This window comes from Pezoporus flaviventris, unplaced genomic scaffold (assembly GCF_033815535.1).
Source record: "Pezoporus flaviventris isolate CSIRO_AGI_PZ_B2104156 unplaced genomic scaffold, CSIRO_AGI_Pfla_v1 ptg000016l, whole genome shotgun sequence".
Taxonomy (NCBI): domain Eukaryota; kingdom Metazoa; phylum Chordata; class Aves; order Psittaciformes; family Psittacidae; genus Pezoporus; species Pezoporus flaviventris.
Window position 1 is genome coordinate 9,014,985 of NW_026892564.1, and position 24,761 is coordinate 9,039,745.

General features: G+C 37.9%; 1 protein-coding gene across 11 annotated transcripts in view; it reads right to left on the reverse strand.

Moving 5' to 3' along the window:
- The window catches only part of NAV3 (neuron navigator 3), a 543,191-nt gene that overhangs the window by 111,056 nt on the left and 407,374 nt on the right, over positions 1–24,761 (reverse strand). For 9 of the 11 annotated variants that reach the window (XM_061454721.1, XM_061454723.1, XM_061454722.1 and 6 more), the window contains 2 exons: positions 22,659–23,697; positions 12,904–13,019 (listed from right to left, as the gene is read on the reverse strand). In XM_061454721.1, the coding sequence (XP_061310705.1) occupies positions 12,904–13,019; positions 22,659–23,697 (1,155 nt within the window). The remainder of the gene's footprint in view (positions 1–12,903; positions 13,020–22,658; positions 23,698–24,761) is intronic. The other 2 variants (XM_061454717.1, XM_061454726.1) reach the window with 1 other exon arrangement.

The following is a 24,761-nucleotide window of genomic DNA, read 5'->3' on the forward strand; positions in this document are numbered from 1 at the left end:
AAAGAGCAAAACCAGGCAACTTTCAGCACACATGAGTTAAAAGGTTCAATAAAGTGCACAAATGAATACACAGCTGAGAATACACACATATGATTGTAAGTAGGTCTGTCCCTTAAATTTTTTAAAGAATAAAACCTCATCCTTTCACAAATAAAACACATATACACTTATAAATAACGTGGTATGTAAAAAACCCACCAAAGAGTCCTGGTGAAGTATCCCTGTTAGGGCCCAAATCTATTAATGAATCTCAGATTTACACTGTTGGGATTTTAGCCTCTGTAATGAAGGCACAATGCAGGCCCAGACCACTTGATACATTATACATCCCCTTTTTTCTCCTTGACATTTTACATGACTTGGTAGAGAAAAAAGCCGCAGTAAATCTGTGCCTGGAAAGAACTGTGATGACTGTTACAACTCTTCAGTATGCACTTAACATCCAGGCTATTTCAAAGTACTCTTTAAGTCAGGCACTTAATAAAGTATCTTTCCTGAACTTTAATGATTTCCTGAAGGGGGAGATAATTCATTTTTTATATATATAAAAGAAAAACAAGTGTTCCTCATGGGAGAAAATCCCGAACCCTTTAAGCACATGTGTCATTTATACATCTATGGATTTTAAGAGCCTTCAGGGATCCACTGCGAAAAGCTAGACTGGGTTCTTGAATAGTGAAGCCTGCAGAACTTCACCTGGAACATCATGAATAATATTTACTTCAGATGATTAACATACCGTCCCATCCCCAAGAAGGAAAACCAAAAAAGTTACATATCACGTGTTACCAAAGGAAAATATAATAAGCCTCAAAGCAAGCTCCAGAAGTCGTGACTCTATTAATGATAAATTTCATGTCATACTTTACCTTCAGTCAATTTTATTTCTCATTCTGGAAATGTTACCATCAAGAATTATATTGTGCAACCACTTAAATTATCTTTAATATTTAACTCTATATTTCAATATTCTCATCCAGAACAAGCTTTTAATCTAATTTTGTAATCCTCATGACATCAACAAACTGTTTCATTTTTGAATACATTTAACAGTCTAGTGAATTTAAACTCAAAATCACACAAAAAACAGGATCAGAAGTGCAAGCAGTCAAAATACCAGAGAGATTATGATATTCCCTATTTGAAAATTGTAAAAAAAACAAGCAGAGTGTTGCTGTATTTCTCATTCTGTTGCCACCCTTCCTCCTCCCAGGTTTGTGTGTGAATTTATACAAGATATAAATTCAACAATGGTGATTTTGCTGATGAAAAGCATGGTATGCCATCTAAGTTGAAAACAAACCCAAAACCCAGATAGAGGGTTTGAGGAGGGAAAAAACATAAAATGAAGAGGATATCCTTTGCAGGGTATATGAACTGTGAAAAAAGGAAGGAGGAGACATTAGCGTAGAGCTTTCAAGAAAAGTTGCACAGGACAGAGAACTGGGGAATATTCAACATGGGTCCAGAAACAATGAAAATTTTATATTTAAGAAAGCGTTCTGGAGCAGTAAAGCAAAACCAAAAAGAAGTCCTACTGAAAACCTTCTGGTACAGTAGAAGATCTCAATACAGTATCTGTTTGAAGGCACAGGAAACAGGTTGACTTGCAGCAGAACTACAAGTATGGGTTTAACATTGGTTTACAGAAAGCATTGGGTTAACATATACAATAACATTTATTTCAAACATAAGGGATAACATGCAGAAGCAAATTATATTTGAGCAATGGTTCACTTAAGCTCCTTAATTTTGTGTTTTGACAAAAGGATGAAGCCTTTGAGCTCATTGACAAACTGAATTGCTACTGGACCCCCTTCTACTAGTCCCGGTCTTATTGCCCAAACATTCTGCAGGCAGTTAAGAAAAAATCCCAACTCCTGGCATTAAATGAAAGGAAATTACTCCAGATACATTCCATATACCTTTATTTCTTCCCTGATAGGCAAATGATGCATGGTACTAGGAATGGATCCAGCAGTTGTGGCTCAGTGTCAAGCTAGCTTTCACAGTGTTTGAAGTTTTCCCATCCACTCTGCTCTGGCTGTATGCTGTCCCCTTTGCTGCAGCCAAACAGTCCTTCAGGAACTGCTGTTTGCTTGTTTGCTTTATCATTCCAATTACATTCTTCAGTGAGTTAATGATATAATAGTCCCTAAACCTCTGGTTGGCACCATGGAACTGACAGTGCGCTCAACACCTGACAGGGTGGAGACAAGGCATGGGCATACAGGCTAATCAAAGTACCCATGAAACCCATGTACTGTTTGCAGAGGTTTCTGCACCATCCTGGAGATTCCTGTGAGAAAAAACAGCTCGTGCCAAGGCTAAGATGGAGACCATAAAGTCCTGAACCTGCTAGTGAAAGCCCAGCAGTTCCCAGACAGTTGCTTATATGCACTCAGTTTCTCACTGTCACTGCTCTTTGCTTCCCCTACTGCCCCTTTACACCCACCCTCCATCTGCCAAATGCACTCAAATTCAGTTCTAGGAACACATTCTACTCCTCCTACAATACCTATATGGGAAAGACCCAGGTCCTGTATGTTACCTGCCCTGCCTCAAACCAGAGGTGAAAGAGTAGCTTGCTGGTATAATTTTCTTCTATACACAGAAAGACAAATTCCAGGATGTAAGCAGGCAGAATTAAATGCAAAACAATACTTTGTCTTTATATTTATTTTAGGAACTGAATATAACTCATATGTGCACTGCCTTTGCCCTTTTCCTTCTTTGTTTATCCTTGTCATTTGTCCTTTGCTGAATGTTAACGCCAGGAATTCTTGCAGCAAAAATGACAGCAACTGTCTTTTTAAATATACATTGTACAGTAAATAGCGTAACAAAGCCTTAAGGTATAATTGCAATTCAAAAAAAAAAAAAAAAGATACATATATATGGCAAACTGCCCAAGTATGTTTTTACAAAGAATATTTCATTTTCAGACAAATTATAACATAAAAATTGTTGTTATTCTATACTGGAGAGGTGAAAAGTTTGAGGTTTAATCTCTTTTGATCTTCAGTGGCACAATGGGTTATTTCAAAACCTTTCCACCTTTTTTTTTTTTTCCTAAAAAACGCTACAACGGGAAGTTGATGATCTTAATGTATTACATAGTACAACACACAAAATCCTCATAACTGCAATTATTAAGTGTCTTAAAAAAAATTGCTCTTTTTTCTTTCCATCCTTAAGGCTGTATCACTGGACTCATGCTGTACCATGGATGAACAAGTCAGAAAGTATAAACAGCTGAATGCTATGATTGAGAAATTTTCTGCACTGTGAGCAAGATTCTGAGACCTAACTTGCATTTGACATTACCTAGATTTTCAGGTCAGCACTGTGGCTCCCCAGCTACATCCCGCTTCCTGTGCAGAATATCATAGTGATGATGAATGAGTTTTTTTTCTGAAAGTTAGCTATACTGTCCCTCCTAGAAGAGACACTACAGTGCTTATCACAGCAGGATCTGGACACTCTGTATGGGTCCAAAGGGAGCCCAGACTCTCCCAGGCACCTTGTTGCCTATTATGATGACCCACTGCCATCATAGAGTCTATTCATATTTGAGTGACCTAACATATCAGAAATGCTCCCTGGCTTGTTCTCTCAAGTGATTCTGGTCTGCACACTCAAGAAGAACCATTCTATTTCCTACATGGAGGGACTGGGATAAGACTAAAACAGTGTGCCCTGAAACTTTCTGTCAAAATCCTGTTCCACTTACAAGAAAGTCTGATGCAAATATTTACTGACCCCCAGGAAATATAATCTGCTCAAATCACTTGTAGCTTCATCACTTATGCTAAAAATGAATATTCCAAAAGATTGTCCCCAAATGATTGCCTATAAGCAGTGAGCCATTACAGGTTCCCTCAATAAATTTTTAGAGAACACATTAATTTCTTCCCTTGTGTTAGATACTTACATAGGAAATCAAAATAAACATTTTACAGAAATCACTAAATACCTTTGTTAAACTTTTACATTTCTGAAGCTCAACCATAATTGCACATTTAATAAAACCATTCATAATAATTTCAGCACTTTTGCACATGTAACTACAGCCCAAAGCAGATAAATGGGAGAATGATAATTCCATTAATTGTTAGATTTCAATAAAAAGATTTACAAATAATAGGCAGCTCTCCAGAGAAGTGTCCACTCTCAGATATTAACTCCATTCACAAAGGAAAGTACCAGTTTTACTCTGCAGGTGGGGAAACTGAGGCTTACACACAGATGAAGAGGAGCAGGGGCAGCTGGAGAGCTCAACTTCCTCTGCTAAGAAGCCTCTAATCTCTAGGAGAAGTCCCTTTTAGCATACTGGTATAGTCTAAGAATAAAAGGCATGCATAAAAAGAGAATTCTTGTTTCTTTGTTATTTTGAGATGATAGTTTTTTACATTACATAGACAGCAAAAATTTTATCCTGAATATTTAAACATAATCAGGGCTAACATATCCACCAGCAAAGAGGCTTCAGGCTAGTCACATGCTATATAACCTTGGAAAAGCAAGCAGTCACTTAAACCATTTGGCTGGCTGAAGAACAAAGCTTTGGAAATGAACACTTTGAGCACTCATGAAAAGGGCTGAAAGAGGAAAAGTAAAGCCAGTAACACAGAATTCTTTTGAAGCACCTATGGCTGTGGACTTCAGATACTCACTGGCATGAACTGATACAGGAAAACTGGATTTTTAAACTAAAATGAAAACCTGACGCTCATAATTCCACATATAGGGTGAAATTACCAGCAGGGTGGGAAGGGGGAAGCAAGACCAGAGAAGCAGTTTGTAGGTAGGCCAAGACATTTTTTATCCAAACCAATCCTTGGATTCAAGATTTTAATTTTAAATTCATGAGAACAAATGTCATTAAAATTAAAATATTTGTGAGTAAACTAATAGCACTTAAACGTTACAGCTTATTTTTTCAAACAGCTAAGCAAACTATGCTCAATTATTCACAGGCTGCTCCTGCCCATACACCCATAAAAAGTGATTTAAACATTTGTCTTCATTTCATAGTCTTTAGAGTAAGCAAACAAGGAAGAAATGGGTGGACCCTATTTTTGCATACTGTTGCAAATTAAAACAGTTCTGTCTTGTGAAATCACTGTCAAGACAAAAAATGTGCTCCATGTATATATGTGCTAAACTTGGGTCTCCTCCTGCCCTTCGTGATGTCAAGCCAAAGTTAACTTACCTAAAATATCAGTATAAAGGACCTGTTCTAGGTCCCCCAGCATTGTTATTATGACATCTTCATCCAGATGTGCGGTCCCTTCACGCAAGCAGCCTTCCTCCTCCTCCTCTGCCCAGTTCCTGCTGGGGAAATGGGATGGGCAGGATGCATTTTCATCATCTGATTTTCCCCTGTCCTCATTGTCAGTCTCAAAACCTCCACCTGTATGCCAGTCTGAGGACCTCCTAGATGTCCTGCTTCCAACAGGTGCTATCGCCTGAAATGCTTGGTGTGCGGTGAGGCTGGAGTGGCAGAGAGAGTGCACCGACCGCGAAAGCACCCTGGAAAGGGAGCCTGTGCATCCAGCTTCTGCCTCCTGTTGATGGTAACTCTGGCTGGACTTGGAGGCGTTTCCAAACCAGTTCTCCCTGTATGAGTATCGCCTCTTCTCCCCTTCGCTGATGAGCGTGAGATTGGTTAGAGACTTCTGCTTCTGAAGACGAACACACCCTCTTCTAACCTCCTTGCCTTTAAACACTGACAGTTCAGCAGATCGCTGCATTTTTTCAGCTGGGGCTTCACCTCAGGTAGAGTTCATATTTCTGAGATAGACAGTAGTTCAATTCTCTGGAAAGGTCTGGGATGTGATCCCTCCAGCACTGCACGCTGCACATCCCAGGCAGAATATACTTGCACTTGCAATGAAAAGCACAGCTCAAACATGCATTGTACGCACTGGAAATGACTAGACAGGCACAGTCATTTTCTTTAAAATTACACTGCTGTCTCTGCTAAGCCACTTCTCTCCCGTCACGTTAATCTGCAGTACTTACAGTCATTTTCACTTCGATTTCTCTCAAGCAGAAGAGAGTTGATCAAACACTCTGCTCCAGCAAAGAAGTAATCCCAAAAGCCAACTGTGTTTTCCCCTCTCCATCCAATCAACAGTCTCATCGGAGCAGTGGGCCTGCATCTCTGTCTACAGCTGCTGCCTTCTGAAATCCAAAGTAGGCACAAGTGCTGTCTCAGGCTTTCCCCCCTCCTCTCACCAGATCATGACTGATCCCAGTGCACGGCTCTTCACTTTAGATGGGCTGACACAGAACTGCAAGTACAGCCTCCACGTCAGAGCTCAATAAAGAGCCAAAATTAACCACTGAAGCAAAGCTCTGCACAAGCCTCCTTACATTTTAGTATTCAACCTGCATTCCCAGATATATGACTCTTCTCTGCCACTGCAGTGAATGCTGCTGGCTGCCATGGCAGCAAACATCCTGGTGAATTAAACCGGAGACACAGAAGCCTCTGCTCAGTTTACAGTGCCACAGGTTTCGAGACACAGCTTCACCTGAATGGGATGCTACAGTAACAGACCTAGCTCACAGTCAAATCCTATTTTTCTCCCCAAAAGGTAAGGATGACAAACTATTTCTTCCCTATCACTGCTACTCCCAGGGCAGGAAGCTAAAAGCAGATTTGCAAATGGACCTTCAGTCTTGCAATTTCTGTTCTAAATAAAGAAAATATAATTTAAAATCATAAGGAAGCTAAAATTCAGAACATAACAGTACCTAACCAGTAAGGTGATCTATAAAAGGAAATACTTAATTTCATTCTTTCTTCTTAAAATATATATATCTTGTTTGCAGCTCTGTGAGATTCAGAGGCTAGTATGGAATTAAAAACCTCTAATAAAATCGTTTCACAATCTTCTTAAGAAAATCTATTAATGGAATAGTATTTTTTTTTTTTTTAAAAACCAACACAGTATCATGTCTGAACTAAGTTCACCAATTCTAAATGTTTTTAAATACATTGTCAGGAGAGAAAAAAAGACTTATATTTAAACACACCTTTTCTCACAGAGAAAAAGATAGCAGTCTCAGAAATAATAGACAGGTGAACAAAGAAATTGGTGAATTTCATTCTGATTTTTAGATATAAACTTTTTTGTCTAGGGGCAATTAATTTCATAACACATTACGTAGAAATCTACAAATATGAACGTTGTTGCGTACCAATATACTGCTTTTGTCAGTGTGCAAATATGCTCGTCTCAAATCCCTACCTGAGAAACCATGACAAGAAAGTAACCTTTAAAAATGCCACCCTAAGAATTGCAGACTGTTTGCAGATTGCCTGTATGAATAAACCGATGTTAACAGAAGCTTCAGTGTACTTGCTTTTCACCGTCTCAGTTTACACTTTTTGAAGATAGATAGAGAAAAAAAGAAAAGGGGGGGTGGGGTGGGGGAGGGAAACTTCTTTGACATTTTAAGGAAAGGTGCATTTTTTCCTAAGTAACCCCCATGAACACAGAAGCAATGTAGAAAAATATTCAGTAGTGTCAAGCAATGATGGTTTTCCATATTAAATCACTGACACATTCCTAGAAAGACATGGTCCACAAGAAGATACCACTCCCCTTCCCACCTAGTCCACACAGTCAGAGGAGACAAGAAGAATCCTCTGTCAGCCCAAGTACAAAATTGTCCCAAATATTAAATATCTGCCACTTCTTCAGCACAGAAACAAACTGGAAGACTGCTGTGTTTACTCCCAGGGTCTGCCAGTTGCAGTGGCATATGGGCCCTTAAAAAGCTTTCATGCACATGCCAGTGCCTGCCTTAAGAAGAGCCCGGCGCACTGGTGTGGATGCTGATACGGCCTCGGTTGAGGAAGCAGAGCTCTAGCACTACCCGCGTGCTCCGGCACCGTGTGGCTATAACAGCATGCCCAGAAAGGCTGAGGAAGCTGCTGAGGTTGTTAGAAAGGCTTCATAGAGCTGCACTAACAATAGAGAACTTGCAAAATGAAGGGCAACCTCACTCTTTTCCCACTCAGTGGTTTTAAAACCTCAACTTACACTCAAATTGGTACAGTATTCTCACTTGCTATATTTTGAATTAATAGGAAGGGCAAAGATTTCAGACCACGATGCACATACTTTTAAACACAATGAGTCAAATGCTGGGATATGGAGGTACTGAGACTGATCTCACAACCTCTATTCAGCCTTCATGTGTACAGATACTAGACTACAGCACTTAATTACAAGGTTAGATGAACTTTTCTCCCATTAACCCCATTGTCTCACTTGGCAGACAGGGTATTGTGATTATCTTCAGATACAGCAGATACACAAGAACATATTGGAACCAAGCGTTCTGCAGGAAGAACAGTGCATTTGTCATTCTGCTTTACCACATTCTCTGCAGGGTGTCATTTGAAAATACATAAAATTGCAATGTGGAGAATTTTCAGTTTTATTTATTAAAAAATTTAAAATACTCATCCCACCATTTTAAAATGATTAAATATAGCAACAAGCAAATACTACTTTCTAAACTAAAAAAGACAAAATGTGAGACCAGAGGAGAGCAAATGTCATGACAGAGCATTATTCCCCAACTAATCTTGCAGTTTCATGTAGCCTCTACCCACCCTGCAGGAATATGTTTAAATCGAGAACAGTACAGGGAACTTCGCCAACCCATCACAGTCAGTGTAACATATTACCTTATTTTTACTCTCTTCCATAAAAGGAGTTATTAAATTATTTTAAGAAATAATAATCAAGGGCAAATTTAGTTCTTAGAACAGACTTTCCTTGAAGTATCAGTGCATAGTTTGGAGCCTTACAGATGAATTATGTAATAGAGCTGCAAACGCATAAGATTATGAACCTCTTCAGTTAAACTTATCTAAAAAAATAAAATTGTAAACTATTTCCAAACCTATTAACTTTTTCTTTCAGTGAGTAAAAAAATCAGCTCAGTAAACATAAAATCTTGAAAAAGGAATGTTTTTGTACTAATGCTGCCATTGATATTGACCTGTAACACTTAAAATTACTTTAATTTCTGCTTCATCCCTCAGATTTTTTATAATTAGTCAATATTTGTAAATTCATGAATAATTATTTAATCAAACACTTTGCATTAAGCTCTTTGAACATGTAAATACTTGTTAAAGCCAAATGCTATCACTGATTTCATAAAATAATACTTTGTAGTTACTGACATGTACAGTTTACAATGGTTCATTAAATAATTAACATAGTGGCATCTTTCTCCAATAAACTTTAGCAGAGACTAATAAATGTCACAGTTACAAGTAGAAATACTAGGTAAGAAAGTCTAAACAACTTGTTCTTAGTCATACCATGCAACACATGGATTACTTTAGTAGGCTTTCTTTTCACTCTCATTTTAAAATCCTATATAGCTATATGTAGTCTATAACATTAAACTCCAGTTTTTCAGAAACATACATACTGAGTAGTCTTGTTGAGGCAAGTGGTACATACAGTACATGCAAGAAAGTGTGTTCATACATGACTGCAGAACAGGACTCCTAAATTTCTGTCTGTGATTTCCTGGACAGAAGTCTACACATCTGTATGCCACATGTGCCATGAATCTACCCTATGCAGAACACAGCAAAACTACTGAGCAGGTGACTTGTGCCTGCAAATGGGACTCATTCAGCATGTGTATAGGCATCACTGGCACCATACATGCAGAGGGGATCCAAGGTGTGCAGGAAGCCTTACAACTATTGTGCTTGTGCTGTACTGCTGATCTGCACGTGCACCATGAAAACATCTGGGATTGCTCTGGCTGAACTTTGGAACATTCAGAGAAAAAAAAAAAAAAGGGTAGGAAAAAAAAGTCTGAAGCACTTCAGATCACATCTGGAGCAAATTCCCAGCAGGGACAGAGGAACAGTGAAGAAACCCAGATTTACAGTAGCTCTACCAAGAGGCAAATTACCCAGGACAGCAGATTTATGGGGACAAGCTAAAAATAAAGAGGTTGCTCACTTTACTAGGGCTGTATTTCTGGGTCCATCCCAGCCACACCATCTCACTCTCCCCTCACCAAGTGATCATTTGCAGAGTAGTGGCCAGGAAACAAGAGGTTTGCACTCTGAGTTTGCCCCCTCCTTTCACTAGCTCTGAGCAGGAAGGCAGGAGAGGTTTTAAAAGTAATTGTCTCTCTTAGAAATAGGGAGGAAGGCAGAGCAGAGGAGAGCTGGAAACTACTCCTACAGATTCTCATTTTACCTGTCTACTTCCCCATCACCAATGCTGAGGCAGTAACAAAGGGGAGTGAACTGTCTTGCTAGGCGCAGAAAACAGAGCCATGACTGTCCACCAAAGCAAAGAAATCAGCTTGGGTTTGGTATCCTGAATCACTCAAGGAGAATGGTGCCTGATCAACCACTTCCAAATCTTTTTAAAATTATTCTTTCTGCATCCAAGTTTTGCCTATACTGTGGGATGCCTTGAACCAGCTCTGCTTACAGCATTAGTTTAAGACTGATTGGCTGATCTTGCCCCGAAGTGGACTAGAAGCCCTGATATGATCTGCGTGGCCGGTTATGGGAGCAGTAAACTTCAGTCAAGAGACAATATCAAAGATGACTGAGAAAACATTCTGAAAGTAGAGAAACAGTTTATATAATGACATGGGCTAAGATACCTTAGTCCTGAGCTTGGTAGCTTTAGTTGTAAATATTTAGCCCTGTAAAAATAATAAAGAGTAATGAAGCAGAAACACAATAATGGTGCAACAGCACTTTATGAATGCACTCCTGTAAGATTTAGTGGTTTCCACAAATGCTTAGTCCCTTGCATGATCCTTATTATCCTTACTGTATATCAATATATTGTGCCAGTGTGCTTGGTTACCAAGGTGCAAAAGAAACTCAAGATAATATAAAAATGTTGCCCATCCACAGCAGCAGTGAAAGATTTCAGGAAAAAGACAGTATCAAAGCAAAAGAAACTCTGGATGAATTTCTTAACACCCTGAGTACATATGACCAAATCAAGGAAGTAACCCTTGCATATCTCCTTGCTACCACTGGTATAATCCCTTGGTCATAGTATAATGAAGATGCTTCTAAGTAATAGAATGTATTTGTTCTTTCTTATAGCTAATCCATCATGGAATACTCCCCTGAACAGCCATCACATAAGTTTTTTTTCATGCAGGCTCACCAGTGACAGAATCACCAATGACTTGGTGATGGCTCACCAATGCAGACAATTATACACAATTGTAATACTTGATCCATTAACTGTTTTTTTCTGCTAACAGCCAATTATGGGTGACAAATGTGTTTTCCTCTGTAAACAACAGACCACTGACCACATTTTCCCAGTGGTTCTGCTTTGTTGCCTGGTCTATCAGTCAACTGCTAATCACAGAGTCTCAATAATCAGATTAGAAATCTCTCTGATGTCCAGTGCCCTTTATGCCATTTTCTTCTTTTTGATGCTGTTCCTTTTCTGTTCAGAACAGTAAAAGGCCAGAAGACATGATATCCTGTTTGATCATTTCAGCAGGTACTGAATCGATCTGTTATTTTTTAGCATCTCTGCGGATAGTTCCATGGATCGTCTTTTGATTCAAATAAGTGTTTTAATTATAGTCTTTCTATATGCAAGACCAATGAGTCTTTTTTCTGGATTAATTAAAAATATTTTTTGCACGTTAACAGGCATGCGTCGCCTCCAGGGAACCCATGTTCACATGTTTCAGGGTGACATATTTCTCACAAAAGCTGGCTGAGCAATTAAGGAATGCTAGAGTTAGAAAACTTCCAAAGGGACTGAGACAAACCAGGACAAAACCTCAATTTCAGTATGAGTCAGCTAAATGCCAAGACAGTCCCACAAAAGTTGGGCATCTGATTTCCCTTCTGGTGGAGATAATTTTAGACTGATGTGTCAGATCAGTGCTTTAAGTGAATTATATCCTGTGTACGAAGAACCACATGACTCATTATAAATTCATCTGAATGTTAGAACTTTGGAGTAGAAGGGCAAAACTACAGGTGAATCATGTAGGACAGGATTTCACCTTTTATTCTTGTAAAAATGCAAATAACAGTAAAGATGTTCATAGAAAATACCCACAACCAGAAAAAACAAAACAACACCAAAACAAAAACCCCAAACCCCAACAAAACAGCTCTGGTAGCGAGTCCCTTTGAAAGTACTCCCACACAACCCTGCTGTCCTGATGAGAAAGTCAGCTGTGACATACTTTGCTTTTTGCGTCCGTAGGCAGAGTTATGACCAGACCCTTGGCTGATGTAAATCATTATGGCGCTGTTGACTTCAAAGGAATTGTACCAATATGAGTAAATAAAAAAAAATCCCCTCACATTTGTAACCTAATAGGGATTTTACTTCAGGTTTACAAGGGATTCCAGAACACAACCTTTAGCAGCTTAGGTCTAGCAGTAGCTTAAATTTAGGTACAATGTAAGGATTTGCTCATTTTCTGAATATAGCTTTGTTTATAGAAGCAAAATATATCTTTGTAATTTATGTCTCAGTTCTGATGTTATGATTTAATTTGATAATCTTAAATGCAGCAGTGTCAAACATTCTGGTATCTACTTTCCATTGCTCCTCTTGGAACATTCAGTATGACTAAAAAATAATAATGATTTGAAACTCATGACAGACCAGTTTCTGCAAAATGATGAAGAGGGTATCTGAACAAAAGGAGCCATTTCAGATAAGAGAATTGTGCATTTGAAGCACTGCGTATGACCCAAATTTTCTGCATACTTAATATCACTCATGAATAGAGGTCAGAAGTATTATTTCGACCCATTGCAAAGCTCTTGGTAAGAAACAGATGTAAATAAAGAAATTAACAGGCTTCTCCTGACTTATTGTTACTCACCAGATATCTCCTCTAGGCACTGTTTGGCAGTCTTACTGAATGACAAATCCATTTTAGTAGGACTGGTGCAGGAGTCAGCAGGAGGTAAAGAGGTACTGTCATTTTCTGAGAGAGTTCTGTAATTAAGGAAGAAGACTGATTATTATCTACCATTCATGTATTAATGGAAACAAATGGTACTTTCCCCTCCATCTAGAATTGTATCACTGTATGGTGAAAATACCATGAATGTCACATTCTTACTGTGATGGTTTGACTCCAGCTACAAAAATTTGCAAGCAGCTGGGAACTCTCTCTGTGTCTTTTCAGAAACCACTCAGTTAATGCTGAGAAATTTGGAGCCATTTTTTTTCCTCACATTTTCTCTGCAAGAGAGTCAATCGGATATAAGTAGAATCCATTTAAATTGATTGTCACATATATAAGGGAAATGAAAACTTGTAATTGCTGAAATATTAAACGAGAAAGGCCATGTGGGAAGAAGCTTATTCAAGGCTGGAATGGAAATCTGGCCTAGATATTTAAATCTATGTGCAGCTACTTTTGATAATGCCCCTTATATAACTGTGGAAATGGGACAATACAAGTTTTTTTCCATTAACTAGCTAACAAATAGCCCATGTTTTCTTTGATGATATAATTCTGTGGATATCATTGATAAATTATAACAGGTACCCTTTGTTGGATACAGTTATTTGCTGTTGCATAATGATTAATAGCAAGAAACACACAAATGTGTGGATTATAATACAAAATAGATGACAATTATTGTCTCTTCTTAAGGAACTGCTGTAGCATCTGTTTTATGCAAGAACTATTGAACTATGATGCCATTAAATAGCAGTATGTACCATATTTGTATACAGTGAAAGAATACATGTAAAGATATACTAGCCACTTTCTGAAATAAAATGGAAAAATTCTTCACTTGGAGTTTAAGTTCATCCAGCTTTCCTGACATGAACAGCATACTCAATTTTTGGATTTCTTAAGACTAGTGAAATATTTATATCCTAATTTTAAAATGTTGCATTTATAGCTCAGTTCTCAAAATTTACCATAAAGTGTTTCCAACTGTACTCTAAACACAAATATTTAACTCTGTGATGAATGTGTATTTTATAAATATAACTAATAAAAACAGTGACTCACCCCTCAAAATAATTTTATGGCAATTTATTTTATGAAATAACTTTCCAATTAACATTTTCTTCCAAGTTACCTACTGAACGGATTTTTTCAGTAATTCATATGGTAACTGAGGGAGCAGACATAAGTACAACGGCACAAATACTGTTGTGGTGGAATCCTTTGATTAGAATAATTTAACTCTGACTCTACTTATAGAGAAACAGAAATGTAAATGATGTCTGATCTGATGCAGTGTCATCCTTAATAACTTCTGCACTTTTAGGATGCTGGAAATGAACAACCACTATAAAAAACTATTTTAGGTTCTCATCTACTATTTTTCTCTGTAAAACTTTGGAAACACAAGCGGAGCAGGTGTTGCAAGGTTAAATATGTTCAGCTGACCTTGAACATAATTTTACATTTGGTGCTTGAGCACAATGTCTTAAGTAACAAAAAGCCTACTCTATCCCTCTGCAACGAACACACACTGACATTCCACAGACCCGCCTGCTTTCTCATATTGTTTCAAATCATCAGAATGAATGAGGGGTATGCCCACTTTAACTGAAAGCCACTTTCAGAGGCCATGAGTGCTCATGAGTCCTCCAGTCTGGGTTTAGTGCTGAGACTTAGAGCTGGGTAAGTCCAGGGCAAACTATCAACCTAAAAACACATTTCAGAAAAAAGACACTTATAACAATGGTAGAGGTAATTGGTCTGCACTTTTTTTGTTAAACCCAAATCCTGAAGCCATTGGGGTTGAAGCTGGTTTTTAAGAGGAACACTGGAAAAGAGTAGGTTGCTTTCAGTTTTGTAGGAAAAGCACCCAGCTAGGTGGGTGCAGTTCAAGTATTTCTAGCATTCTCCACAAACTATATAAGGAGTTTACATGATTCCATCTCTGGTTAGAAACAAAGAGAGATCCTTTCTGCCTGTTCTTCTGACCCTATGGCATCGCATTCCTGATTGTATATCAGCCATCAATCACTTTATCAAGCTAGGAGGGTGGTGCAAACCTCTCCGTGAATGACCAAGAGCCTTATATGTATGCCTTCTAAGATAGAAGTCCTCTAAGAAGGGATCCGTTCCTGTTTATTTAGACATCTATCATCAGAAAAGGCTGAAGTGGTCTGGACTCCCATCGCTCACCTATACCCAATATTTGCACTGATTCTTCATCTAGTGAATGGGGATAGGTAACATAAAATTCAATGATCTAGATTGTCCTCTGGCAGTGACTATTGCTGATAAAGTTGATGCAGATGAATACATAACTCATTATTGACTGTAAGGGAACAGAGATACTTGTGTTAAAAGGAATGGATCTCCCACCAAGAGTACAAACAAGTAATGAGTGAGTTAAAGCAACTAAGTAACCTTCAGCACCATGAATGAATCTGTTTACTTCAAAAAACAAGGAATAAAAGTTTTCACTTGTTCACAACGCTTCTTGCCCTGGTCACATCAAAGCTTTTAGAGATATACCGAATACCACACATTTTTGTTCTTCGGTGTTTTGTTGTTGTTTTTTTCTATTTTCAAAAGCCTGATGCAGTTATAACCAGGAAGATAAGTTGAAACATACTGGGAGAAGACATACTTGCAAAGATTTCCATTCCAAATTTTAGAATCTGATCAGTGCCATTAATTACAGCACCAAATCCAGTTTCTGGGACATAAAATGATATTAGAATCTAAGCCTTAAAGTAAAAGTACTGAATAGCAAAGATCATATAACACTAATAATTTAAAAATGTTTGATTTAATTTGTAGAAAAAAACCCATGGAAACACAAACCAAATGTAAATATGATGTGGTTTTCTTAAATCTAAAGGCAGCCTGAAATAACAGATCTAAGAAGCATGAAATGTCCATTTTATCTTACTTGAAACTTGAAACTAAATATAATGTAAAATAAATGTGGTTTGCTATCAAAACAAATAGCAAAGAAACTGCTGTGCTGACTTAATTCAACATTTTTATATTTAATTTTGTAAAAAAAAAAAATCAATGATTCTAATTATCTGAGGCAACAACAGAAATAACACACAGGACTATCAATTCTGCAGCAGTTGAAGTTCTGCTTACTTGAGTTATTTATTGTGGAAGCAATGGACCACATGGCACCTGCCCAGTCCTTGGGCAGCCATGATGGGGGCTAACCCCAAGGAGGAATCTGGGGATAGGGCTGTCTTCAATAACTCTTCCTCCATCAAGTCTCCACTGGGTTTCCAGATCCAGCACTTCTACAGCAGCCCTGCCTTTTGGTGCATGATGACCTAGGCACTGCTTTTTTCTGGAGTCAAACTTAGCCCAGATGGGTTGAGAACTGTCTAGGGGTGAAAAACTTCCAAGCAAAATCATGCAGGAGCCTCAGCTCTTGAGGAACAAGGAGGCTCAGGTATCCTATGAATGACTCAAGAGATCTCTACAGATTACAGCATGGATTAAACTCAAGGCAAGCGAACAGTAAATTCAAAGATCTTCCCATTAGCATCACATGTTGTCCTTAATGAATGGCCATCTATCCTCTACTCATTCACAGCCCACTGTCTTTAAAAAAAAATAAATTCTTGCATTTCCTTTGATACCAAGGAAAGTGAAAAGTATTTCAGTTTAGTCAAAACAACCATTGATATTTCTTTCAGTGCTGTGCATCTGCAGCACAGGTTAATTTAGGCAACCATCATGAAAACAGGACAATTTGTTTTCCATTTTAATCATGGCAATCAGCGAATATATTTATCCCTAGCCCACTGAGTTACATGCTACCTATTTGTAAGTGCATCAGACATGCTTAATGGGACAAATCCTGCTCTTAATCACACTGGCAAAAACTCATTCAATTTGATTAAAACGAGGCTGTACAGGAGTAATTAAGAACAGAATTTGGAACACTACTTAATAAGCTGTCTTTAATGCAGTCAGTCATTTCCTGCCTCTTAGGAAATAGCCAACCTTTGATAAGCACAGATAACATCAAAGATTTGTTTTGGATTTACTTAGCGTTCCAAAAGATATCAGATGAATATGCTGGTTTTTTTTCCAACATCTCTCTGAGGTGCAGCTGTCTTGAATGTGTATCACTGTCAGTGTAACAGACTGGCAGGACCACATCTGGAATATGAGCAGTTTGATCACCCATGTTAAAGACATGTGAGTTAAAATGGGAACAGCTGTAGGGAACGGTTACTGCATTGCTTATAGGGATGAAGCAGCTCTTCTGAGAGAAAAGAGATGTTTTGGTTTAGGCTTACAAAAGAGAAGGAAGGGGATAGGATTATTCCCTCACCTGTTTAAAAAGAGCAATCGAAAAGAGGAAAAAAAAAACTTTGTAAATTACAGGACAATCTTAAGAAAGTAATAAATGGATACAATCTCATCATGTGGGTTTTAAACAGCTTCTAACAATGAAATGAGTTTCCGGACAAACTTTCCCATGGAGTAGTGGGGATTAACAAGTTTAAAATAAAACTTGGCTGGTTTATGAAAGGTTAAATATGGTTGCCACTGACAGAAGACTGAACAGAATATTCTTTTTTGGTCCTTTATCCTGCATTTTACTACTTATTTAGTAAGAGGAATAGGGCCATACTTGTCCATATGGCAATTTAAAAGAATAAATTCAGACCATAAGCAGCATGCAATAGAATCCTCAAGCTAGTGTTTTAACTCTGCATTTATCAAGTATATGTTTATAACAATTTTTTCACTTATTATCCTTCTTTCCATCTCTTAAGCCAACACCTCTACACTGGACACTTTCTTGCACAATTACTTGAAAAATCAATCAAGCCTGAGAAAATGAGAGCATTTTTCTAAACACTTTTTTTGTTACAAACAAAACTGGTGAGTGGCAATGTTCAGCAGTACCCATGAGTGCAAAATTTTGGTGGTGATTTGTTTTATTTTTACATAAAATAAAACATATAATAATACTAAAATACAGTAATATAAATAACAGACATCAATAAAGCACTGCAGTGTAACTTTGAATCATCACATTCTTAAAGAGTTGCAATTATGTTCAGCAGCAGAATCTATTATTAACAAACACAATTAAATAATAGAGTATCTTTCACCGAAAATTTAAACTCCAAAACCAGAAGTACCTTCTAGTCACTAAAATTGGACATAAATATGGCTCCAAAAAATCCTGAAGATGCTGTGTTAGCAGGATCCATGTAGAGTAGTTTATTTTTTTCCCTAAGCCAGTACAAAAGCACCCTGAACAGGCATCTGGAATTGAATTTTACTGTGCCTCCAGAGGTGCAACGAGATTATATCCTCCTTCCCATCTGTTAACACTCTGCACTTCCTGTGCACCCTTGAAGCTATAGTCTACTAATAGAATTGTTTCAATCACCATATAGGAAAGGAGATAGGAATATGATTTTAGTACGTGGTAACTTATTTATTATACTGGTATTTCCTTTCCCTGCCTCTATCTAGTGAACACTTTAGTCCTCATAGGATCATAAAGTAATTTAGATCAAAGATGTTCTAGATGCCATCTGGTCCAATGACCTGCTCAAAGCAGGTCTGGCTATATTAAGTTGTTCAGGGCCTTGTTTGTTTGGGTCTTGAACATGGCCAAGGACAGAGCTTGCACACCTCTGGAAAGCCTGCTCCAGTAATTCACCAGCCCCAAGGTAAAAATATTGTTTCTAACTTTTAATCAGCATCTCCCCTGCTATAATTTGCATCTGTTACCTCCTACCCTTTCACCCTGTATTACAGAGAAAAGATTGGGCCTATCTTCTCTACAACAACCTGTTAGGTAGCTGAAGCCACCAGTTTCTTATTCTTCAGGACAAAAGGAGTGCCAAATTGGCTGTTGTAGTCCAGCATTGACACTGAAAGAGTACCTCTGCAAAGTCTCAATTCAGACAGTACTGAAACTTCTTCCAGATGTTGCTGTCTTTAAGCTACATATTTAGCTGAAGAACTGAAATTTAAGCAAAGCACAACACTGAAGTGCAGCTCAGGATCATGAGTGGTCAGCTGATTTTTTGTAGCAATTTCTATGCTCTCAGCACTTCAGGAAATAAGCAGTTCCTGAGCATCACAGTCCCTGGGATTTATGCACTTCAGATTCTATATTCCAACCATGAAAAAGAAACTCACTAAGCTCCTACAGTGGTTACTGAAGGAGCCAATAAAACCAAACTGCATTACATGTGTTCAGTTACAATTCAACATTCTCTGACTAAAATATTTCTTTAGTTTTTAAGCAAATTCATGGCAAATGTTGATTGCCAACATATCGCATACTTCATGTAGGGTTATGATGATTTACAACAGCTAAGGATTTGCTCTCTGGAGTGAGGTCATGTATGATACTCCTACAACTATTAGTTACATTTCCCAATTTATGGAAATAATGCAAACGTATACAATTTGGCTCTCAAAAAATAAAGAAATGATTGCATACAACAAGTTCTCCTATATGCAAGAAAATGTTTGGAACTATGAGTTATATTACATTTTTGAGCAATGTGTAGGAAAGCTAAGAACTTCAAATACTGGGCAATTAACCTGCTATTCTCTTGCTAAGATTTTAGGGGAAAGATTCAGATTTCTTTTTTGTTTTCATCAACGCCTTTTTTTTCCTGTTTTCTCTGTAACCTAGTAAGCACTAAACTTTGGTTTTACAAATTTAAGTACACCACTAGGAAGTAAATTCTATGGTCCATTTCAATACATGTCTAAGGGACTCTGGCAGATGGCACAATTTCCATCTTCCTCCAATTCTTTCTATGTAGAAGAATGTGTAACCTAAAGTAATGGCTGGTATACTTTAAACAATTATACAGTTTCTTTCACCTTCCTTTTTGTAGTTTTTCCTGCTGTATCTCTCTTATCAAGCTTTCTGGCAGCTAATTAAATTACATCTACTTCAGTCTTTCTTATATCTCCTGGACCCTGCAGTCAACTTCAGGGGGGACATATAAGGGACTGTAAATAACACATTCACAACTGCATTTGAAAATAAATAATTACTTGCTGAGGAAGATGGAAGAATTTAAGTTATACCCATTTAGATTATCTCAAATGCAACTCTGACTGTTGCTGCTGATCTTTGAAGAGAAGTAACAATCCCATAGAAATTTTCATGCCATGGTGTTTAAGAGGCATAAAAATACGATGTGATATCAGGCAGGACAAAGCACCAAGAGCGCAAAGCTGAATAGTGCAATATATCATTTCAGAGCCTCCTAGTGAAACAGTATTTTCTATGTACTGTGTGGTAATAAAACCACACAATTCCTTGAAAACATGAGCGTTCATAAATATTATAGCATTGCATTCCCTGTTTAAGCCAAATACATGGTAGCCTCAAAACAATTCTTTGGAATATTTTCTTTTACTCACAAATCTGCAGTAATAGCCTCTAGGGTAATAATCAATCAAACATTGTAAAATACATGATATCTGCAGGTACCAGAACAAACCAGAAAAAGCACTAGCTTACTTATCCTTGGGCTAACAGCCTAAACTGACCAGTAGTACAGTGCAGTATATTGCAATATTCCACAGGATACTGGATAAAATGCACTTTATTTTAACTATATTAAACAGACACTTTTTACAAGAACTGCAGTACAAAGTCATGGAGCCTAGATATTCCTTCCAGCTGTAAAAACCCCTGTTAGTCTAAATGGTAACGGTTGCTTACTAACTCATTGATCTATAAAGCTGATCTAGAAGCTAACAAACACACCTGAAAATTCTGTGTATAAACTGCGGTGACTGTTCGGAAAACAGTTATGTTTAGAAGCAACAAAATGTAAATACAATACCCCAGCTTCATGCACATTTCTACTTGCCATATGTCCACAAAAACAAATATGCTGACTTTGGAAATGTTGATATTTTATCCTTGGTTATATTTATATTCTTCTATGAAATCATTGTGTAGTATTACAAAGCCCTTGAGAGTTGTAATAAATGCAGTTACTGTGTATTTTGGGGTCAGATTCTGCTCTCAGTTGCAGAGATACACATGAAGAAACCTCATCAAAGTCGGTCTATTACTCTGGGTTTCTGGCATTCTGAGATCAGACCTTGGCTCTGAGGATTTTATTTCATCTGAGAGATTTAACTTCAAATACAGTCTCCTTTGCTGTTTGTTTGAAGCGAAGAGATGATTATTAATACCAAATTTTACTGGAAGATGCATGCTTCTATCGCCCTTTAAAATTCAAACTACATTTTGCTTTGTGATGCAGCTTAAAAGAAAGATGAGGTATCTCCATCGTGCAATGAAATGGCATCAATATGCTGCAAAATTGCCATTAAATAGCACATACATAAAAAAGCAAAGCATAGCTGCCATTTCTCTCTCCTTTTATATGCACCCTAACATGTATGTAGGTCGTCCTATGTACCACACTGCAAATCATCTGCACCACTGAGGTTGTTCCAGGTAGTTATAAACATGCATATTAAGCACATTCAGTGATACCTACTTACTGCATATTAGAATAAATATAACCTATATTATGCCTTTTCCCCCTCCTATAAGATTTTCTGAACTGCTTTTGTTCACAATGAAGTTAAACAGTTTATCACTCACCCAGATTGGTTTTGAAACTATGTTTAGTTATGTGTAATGATATATACACTCCCTCAGAGCCTGCTTCAGCACCTCTTTAATCTTTAGCCAAGATTATCTAGAGTACTACTTACTAACAAAAACTGCCAGTATATTTTGCTTAATAATCTATTTGTCATTTTATCAGATGTTACATTTACCCACAACTATCGCTCAAGCCTTCCAACAGCTGACATCTGAAATCATTACTCAGACCAGTCTGCCAGTCTTGCTAAACTTTCTCTGTCTTCTGAGCTGTACAACAATGAAATCTCCAGGTTCTCTTCAGTTGCTCTACCATATAGCAAAATAAATTCAGCCAAAGGCTGATACATTTGATTGTTCATTCACCTATTCCAGAGCCCTGGCCATCAGAAGAGGTTGTAGCACCTGTAAAATTTAACTGTCCCCATGGAGTTAATTTATACCTAGTTCACACATAAAACTAAACAGGAAAAGGACTTGCAAAAAGCAACTTTTTCTCTCTGCCCAAAATTTTGAACTTGCAAAACTTTGTATATGGCTTTTCCTTTAATATACTACTAGTACTATTACATACTCTGAAAAAATCAGCAGTTTATTTTAGGATTTCTTTAAGAGAACAGTGTATTTCAAGCAAATATTATTAAATATCAGCAAATAAATGTTGAGGTTCTTATACTGCAAACAAGAATATTCGCACTAGAATTCCTGACTCAGCCATGACCTTTCAAAAGCTGCACAGGGAAGGTATCATGTGATTTGTATTTCTAATCAAAACATCCTGAATTTTAAAGGGCAAATATTTGCAGTGGATTGCTTTTGTATGAGGTAGAGACTCAGAGTTCTTGGAAAAAAAATTTCATAATTTCATAATTGTTCATAATAACATTAATTAAAAAATCATGTTAGGAAAATATGTGCATAATTCTGTGACAGAAAGTGTGAGATGAGAACAATAACAGTGTGATCTGCCATTACCCTCCCTGTTTTAGCTCTCTTTCCTAAACGGTAACACAAACCCGATTTCCTTTCATAACCTTACCTGTAAATGAAAGGAGCTACTGTGGCAGTGTTGGGGTGACTGTATTGCTGTTGCTGAGGAAGCTGGACAACACCATTTCCCGTGCCTTGGCCACTGCTTGCAGCCATCGAGGCTGACAGCGTTGCAGAGGACCCTGGGGTGAGAGCTGCACTTGGCTCTTTCCCTTCAGAAGAAGCAAGACCAGAGGAAGGAGAAGCCTTCTCAGTGAGTTGAGATTTTGGTGTTGACTGGGACTGGTTTCCTTTTGTAGTCCTCAGTTTTTCAATCTCCTTACTTCCTGTGCATATGGATGAAGTGCTCTGCTTTGCTGTTGGCACCTTTGATCCAGGTTTTGGGATCCCACTAGAAGATGGTATTAAGCTTTCCTTCTTGGCTGCTGTTGTCTTACTTCCTTTTGGAATTAAGCTTGCAATCTTGGAGCTCTTCTTTGTAGGTGTTTCAGTGACCTGGTCCTTCTCTTCCTTTACTGTTTTCTCAGTGCAAACTTTGTTTTTGTCCCTGTTCTTTTCCTCTTTGTCCTTTGGCTGTAGCAAAGACTTTTTATTGCTGAGATTTTTGCTTCCAGCTTTCGGAGGGGTTAACTTCGGTGATACTTTAGGACTGCTACTTGTGGAGCCACCACTGTTCACCCCACCGCTTAAGACATCCATTTCACCACACTCTGAAAAGGTATCATCCTCCCTCCCACTGTCACTGGGTCCTGAGCTCAGTGACAAAGGAGGTCTCAGAGCAGTCCTAGCATTAACTAGCTTGAATTTTTCCAGCATAGATTTTTGTCCAGATGAAGGGGGCTTCACGCCTTCAGAAGGGGGTGGCTTGAGCCTGTCTGAAGATGGAGTAGGGGAGGTTGCAGGACTAGGCTGCTTCACGGACAGCATAGTAGAGGTTGCACTGTGTTTGACATTCATGGATTTGCTGCGCCAAGGCTTGCTGGCACTTGGAGAGGGTATGGCAGAGACCTGCTGCTGCCCGGTGCTGGTGGGATGCTGCACATTTCCATTCATGCCTGTAGATGCGTGAGGGCCTTTTGGTGAATCTGCTTAAAAACCAGAAAGAACCATAATAGTATAGTTATTCTCCCATCTCATGCTTAGGTGATACCATAGTGCTCTGGCACTTAAAACACAGTTATATGTGATTCATAATAAACATAATTTACATGTGCATGGAGCATGAAGATTGCTAATCAAAATTTAGTTTTTCCTCCCACTATCACATTGTTGTTCAATACTTCCATGAGCTCAAGACAGCCATGGAAGCACCTTGCTTGTAACCATTTCATTACGCAAATTAAACCTTCCAATTTAAAAATGTTATCTTTAAAAAGACATAAATAAATTCTTCCAATCACTTGTTAATAATAAAACACGGTGACATTGAAGTAAAAAGGAATGCTACAATATTGGAAGAAAAACAACCAGAGAAAGAAAGCTTTATTGTTTAGTGATTAAAAAATGTGCTAGAAAGGTACAGGTTTTTTTTGGGGTGGAGGAGGAGGGCTGAGTAATACTGAAATTAAATGGATACAATCAATATTCATAAAAGCAGAAAATGTCAGGTCACTATACCATCCTATGCTCTTTTTTGTTTTGAGTACTGGTAACAACTTTTAGTAGCTGACTTGAGGAACTTATCCCAATGCACTTTCACAGATGGGAAAAAAATATATCAATAATTTCACTAGTGTCAGTAATTGAAAGTTACAGCGATATGTCACCTACATGGATACAGCAACAGTACTTGTTTTGGGCCTGAAGCTCAGGTAGGTACAGAAAGCTCATTTATGTGGCTCTGGTATCTATACTACATTTACACCAACCTGGAACCTCAGTGCATCTTTCAGAATGAAAACAAGACTCCTTCTGCAATAATTAAACTATGTCAACTGCGTGCAAGGGTTAAGCTCTTCTGTATAAAGTTCAGATTTCCAAGACATATCTGAGTATCTAAATACCATTACTCTGGAGCACCAGAGAAATTAAGTGGTAATGGCAATCAAATATATAGTACATAGCTATTTCACCAGATGAGATATTTTCATTTAGTTATCTATCTTGCCATTCAATCTAGGGACTGCCAGTGAATTAGGCGTAAGTTTGCTTA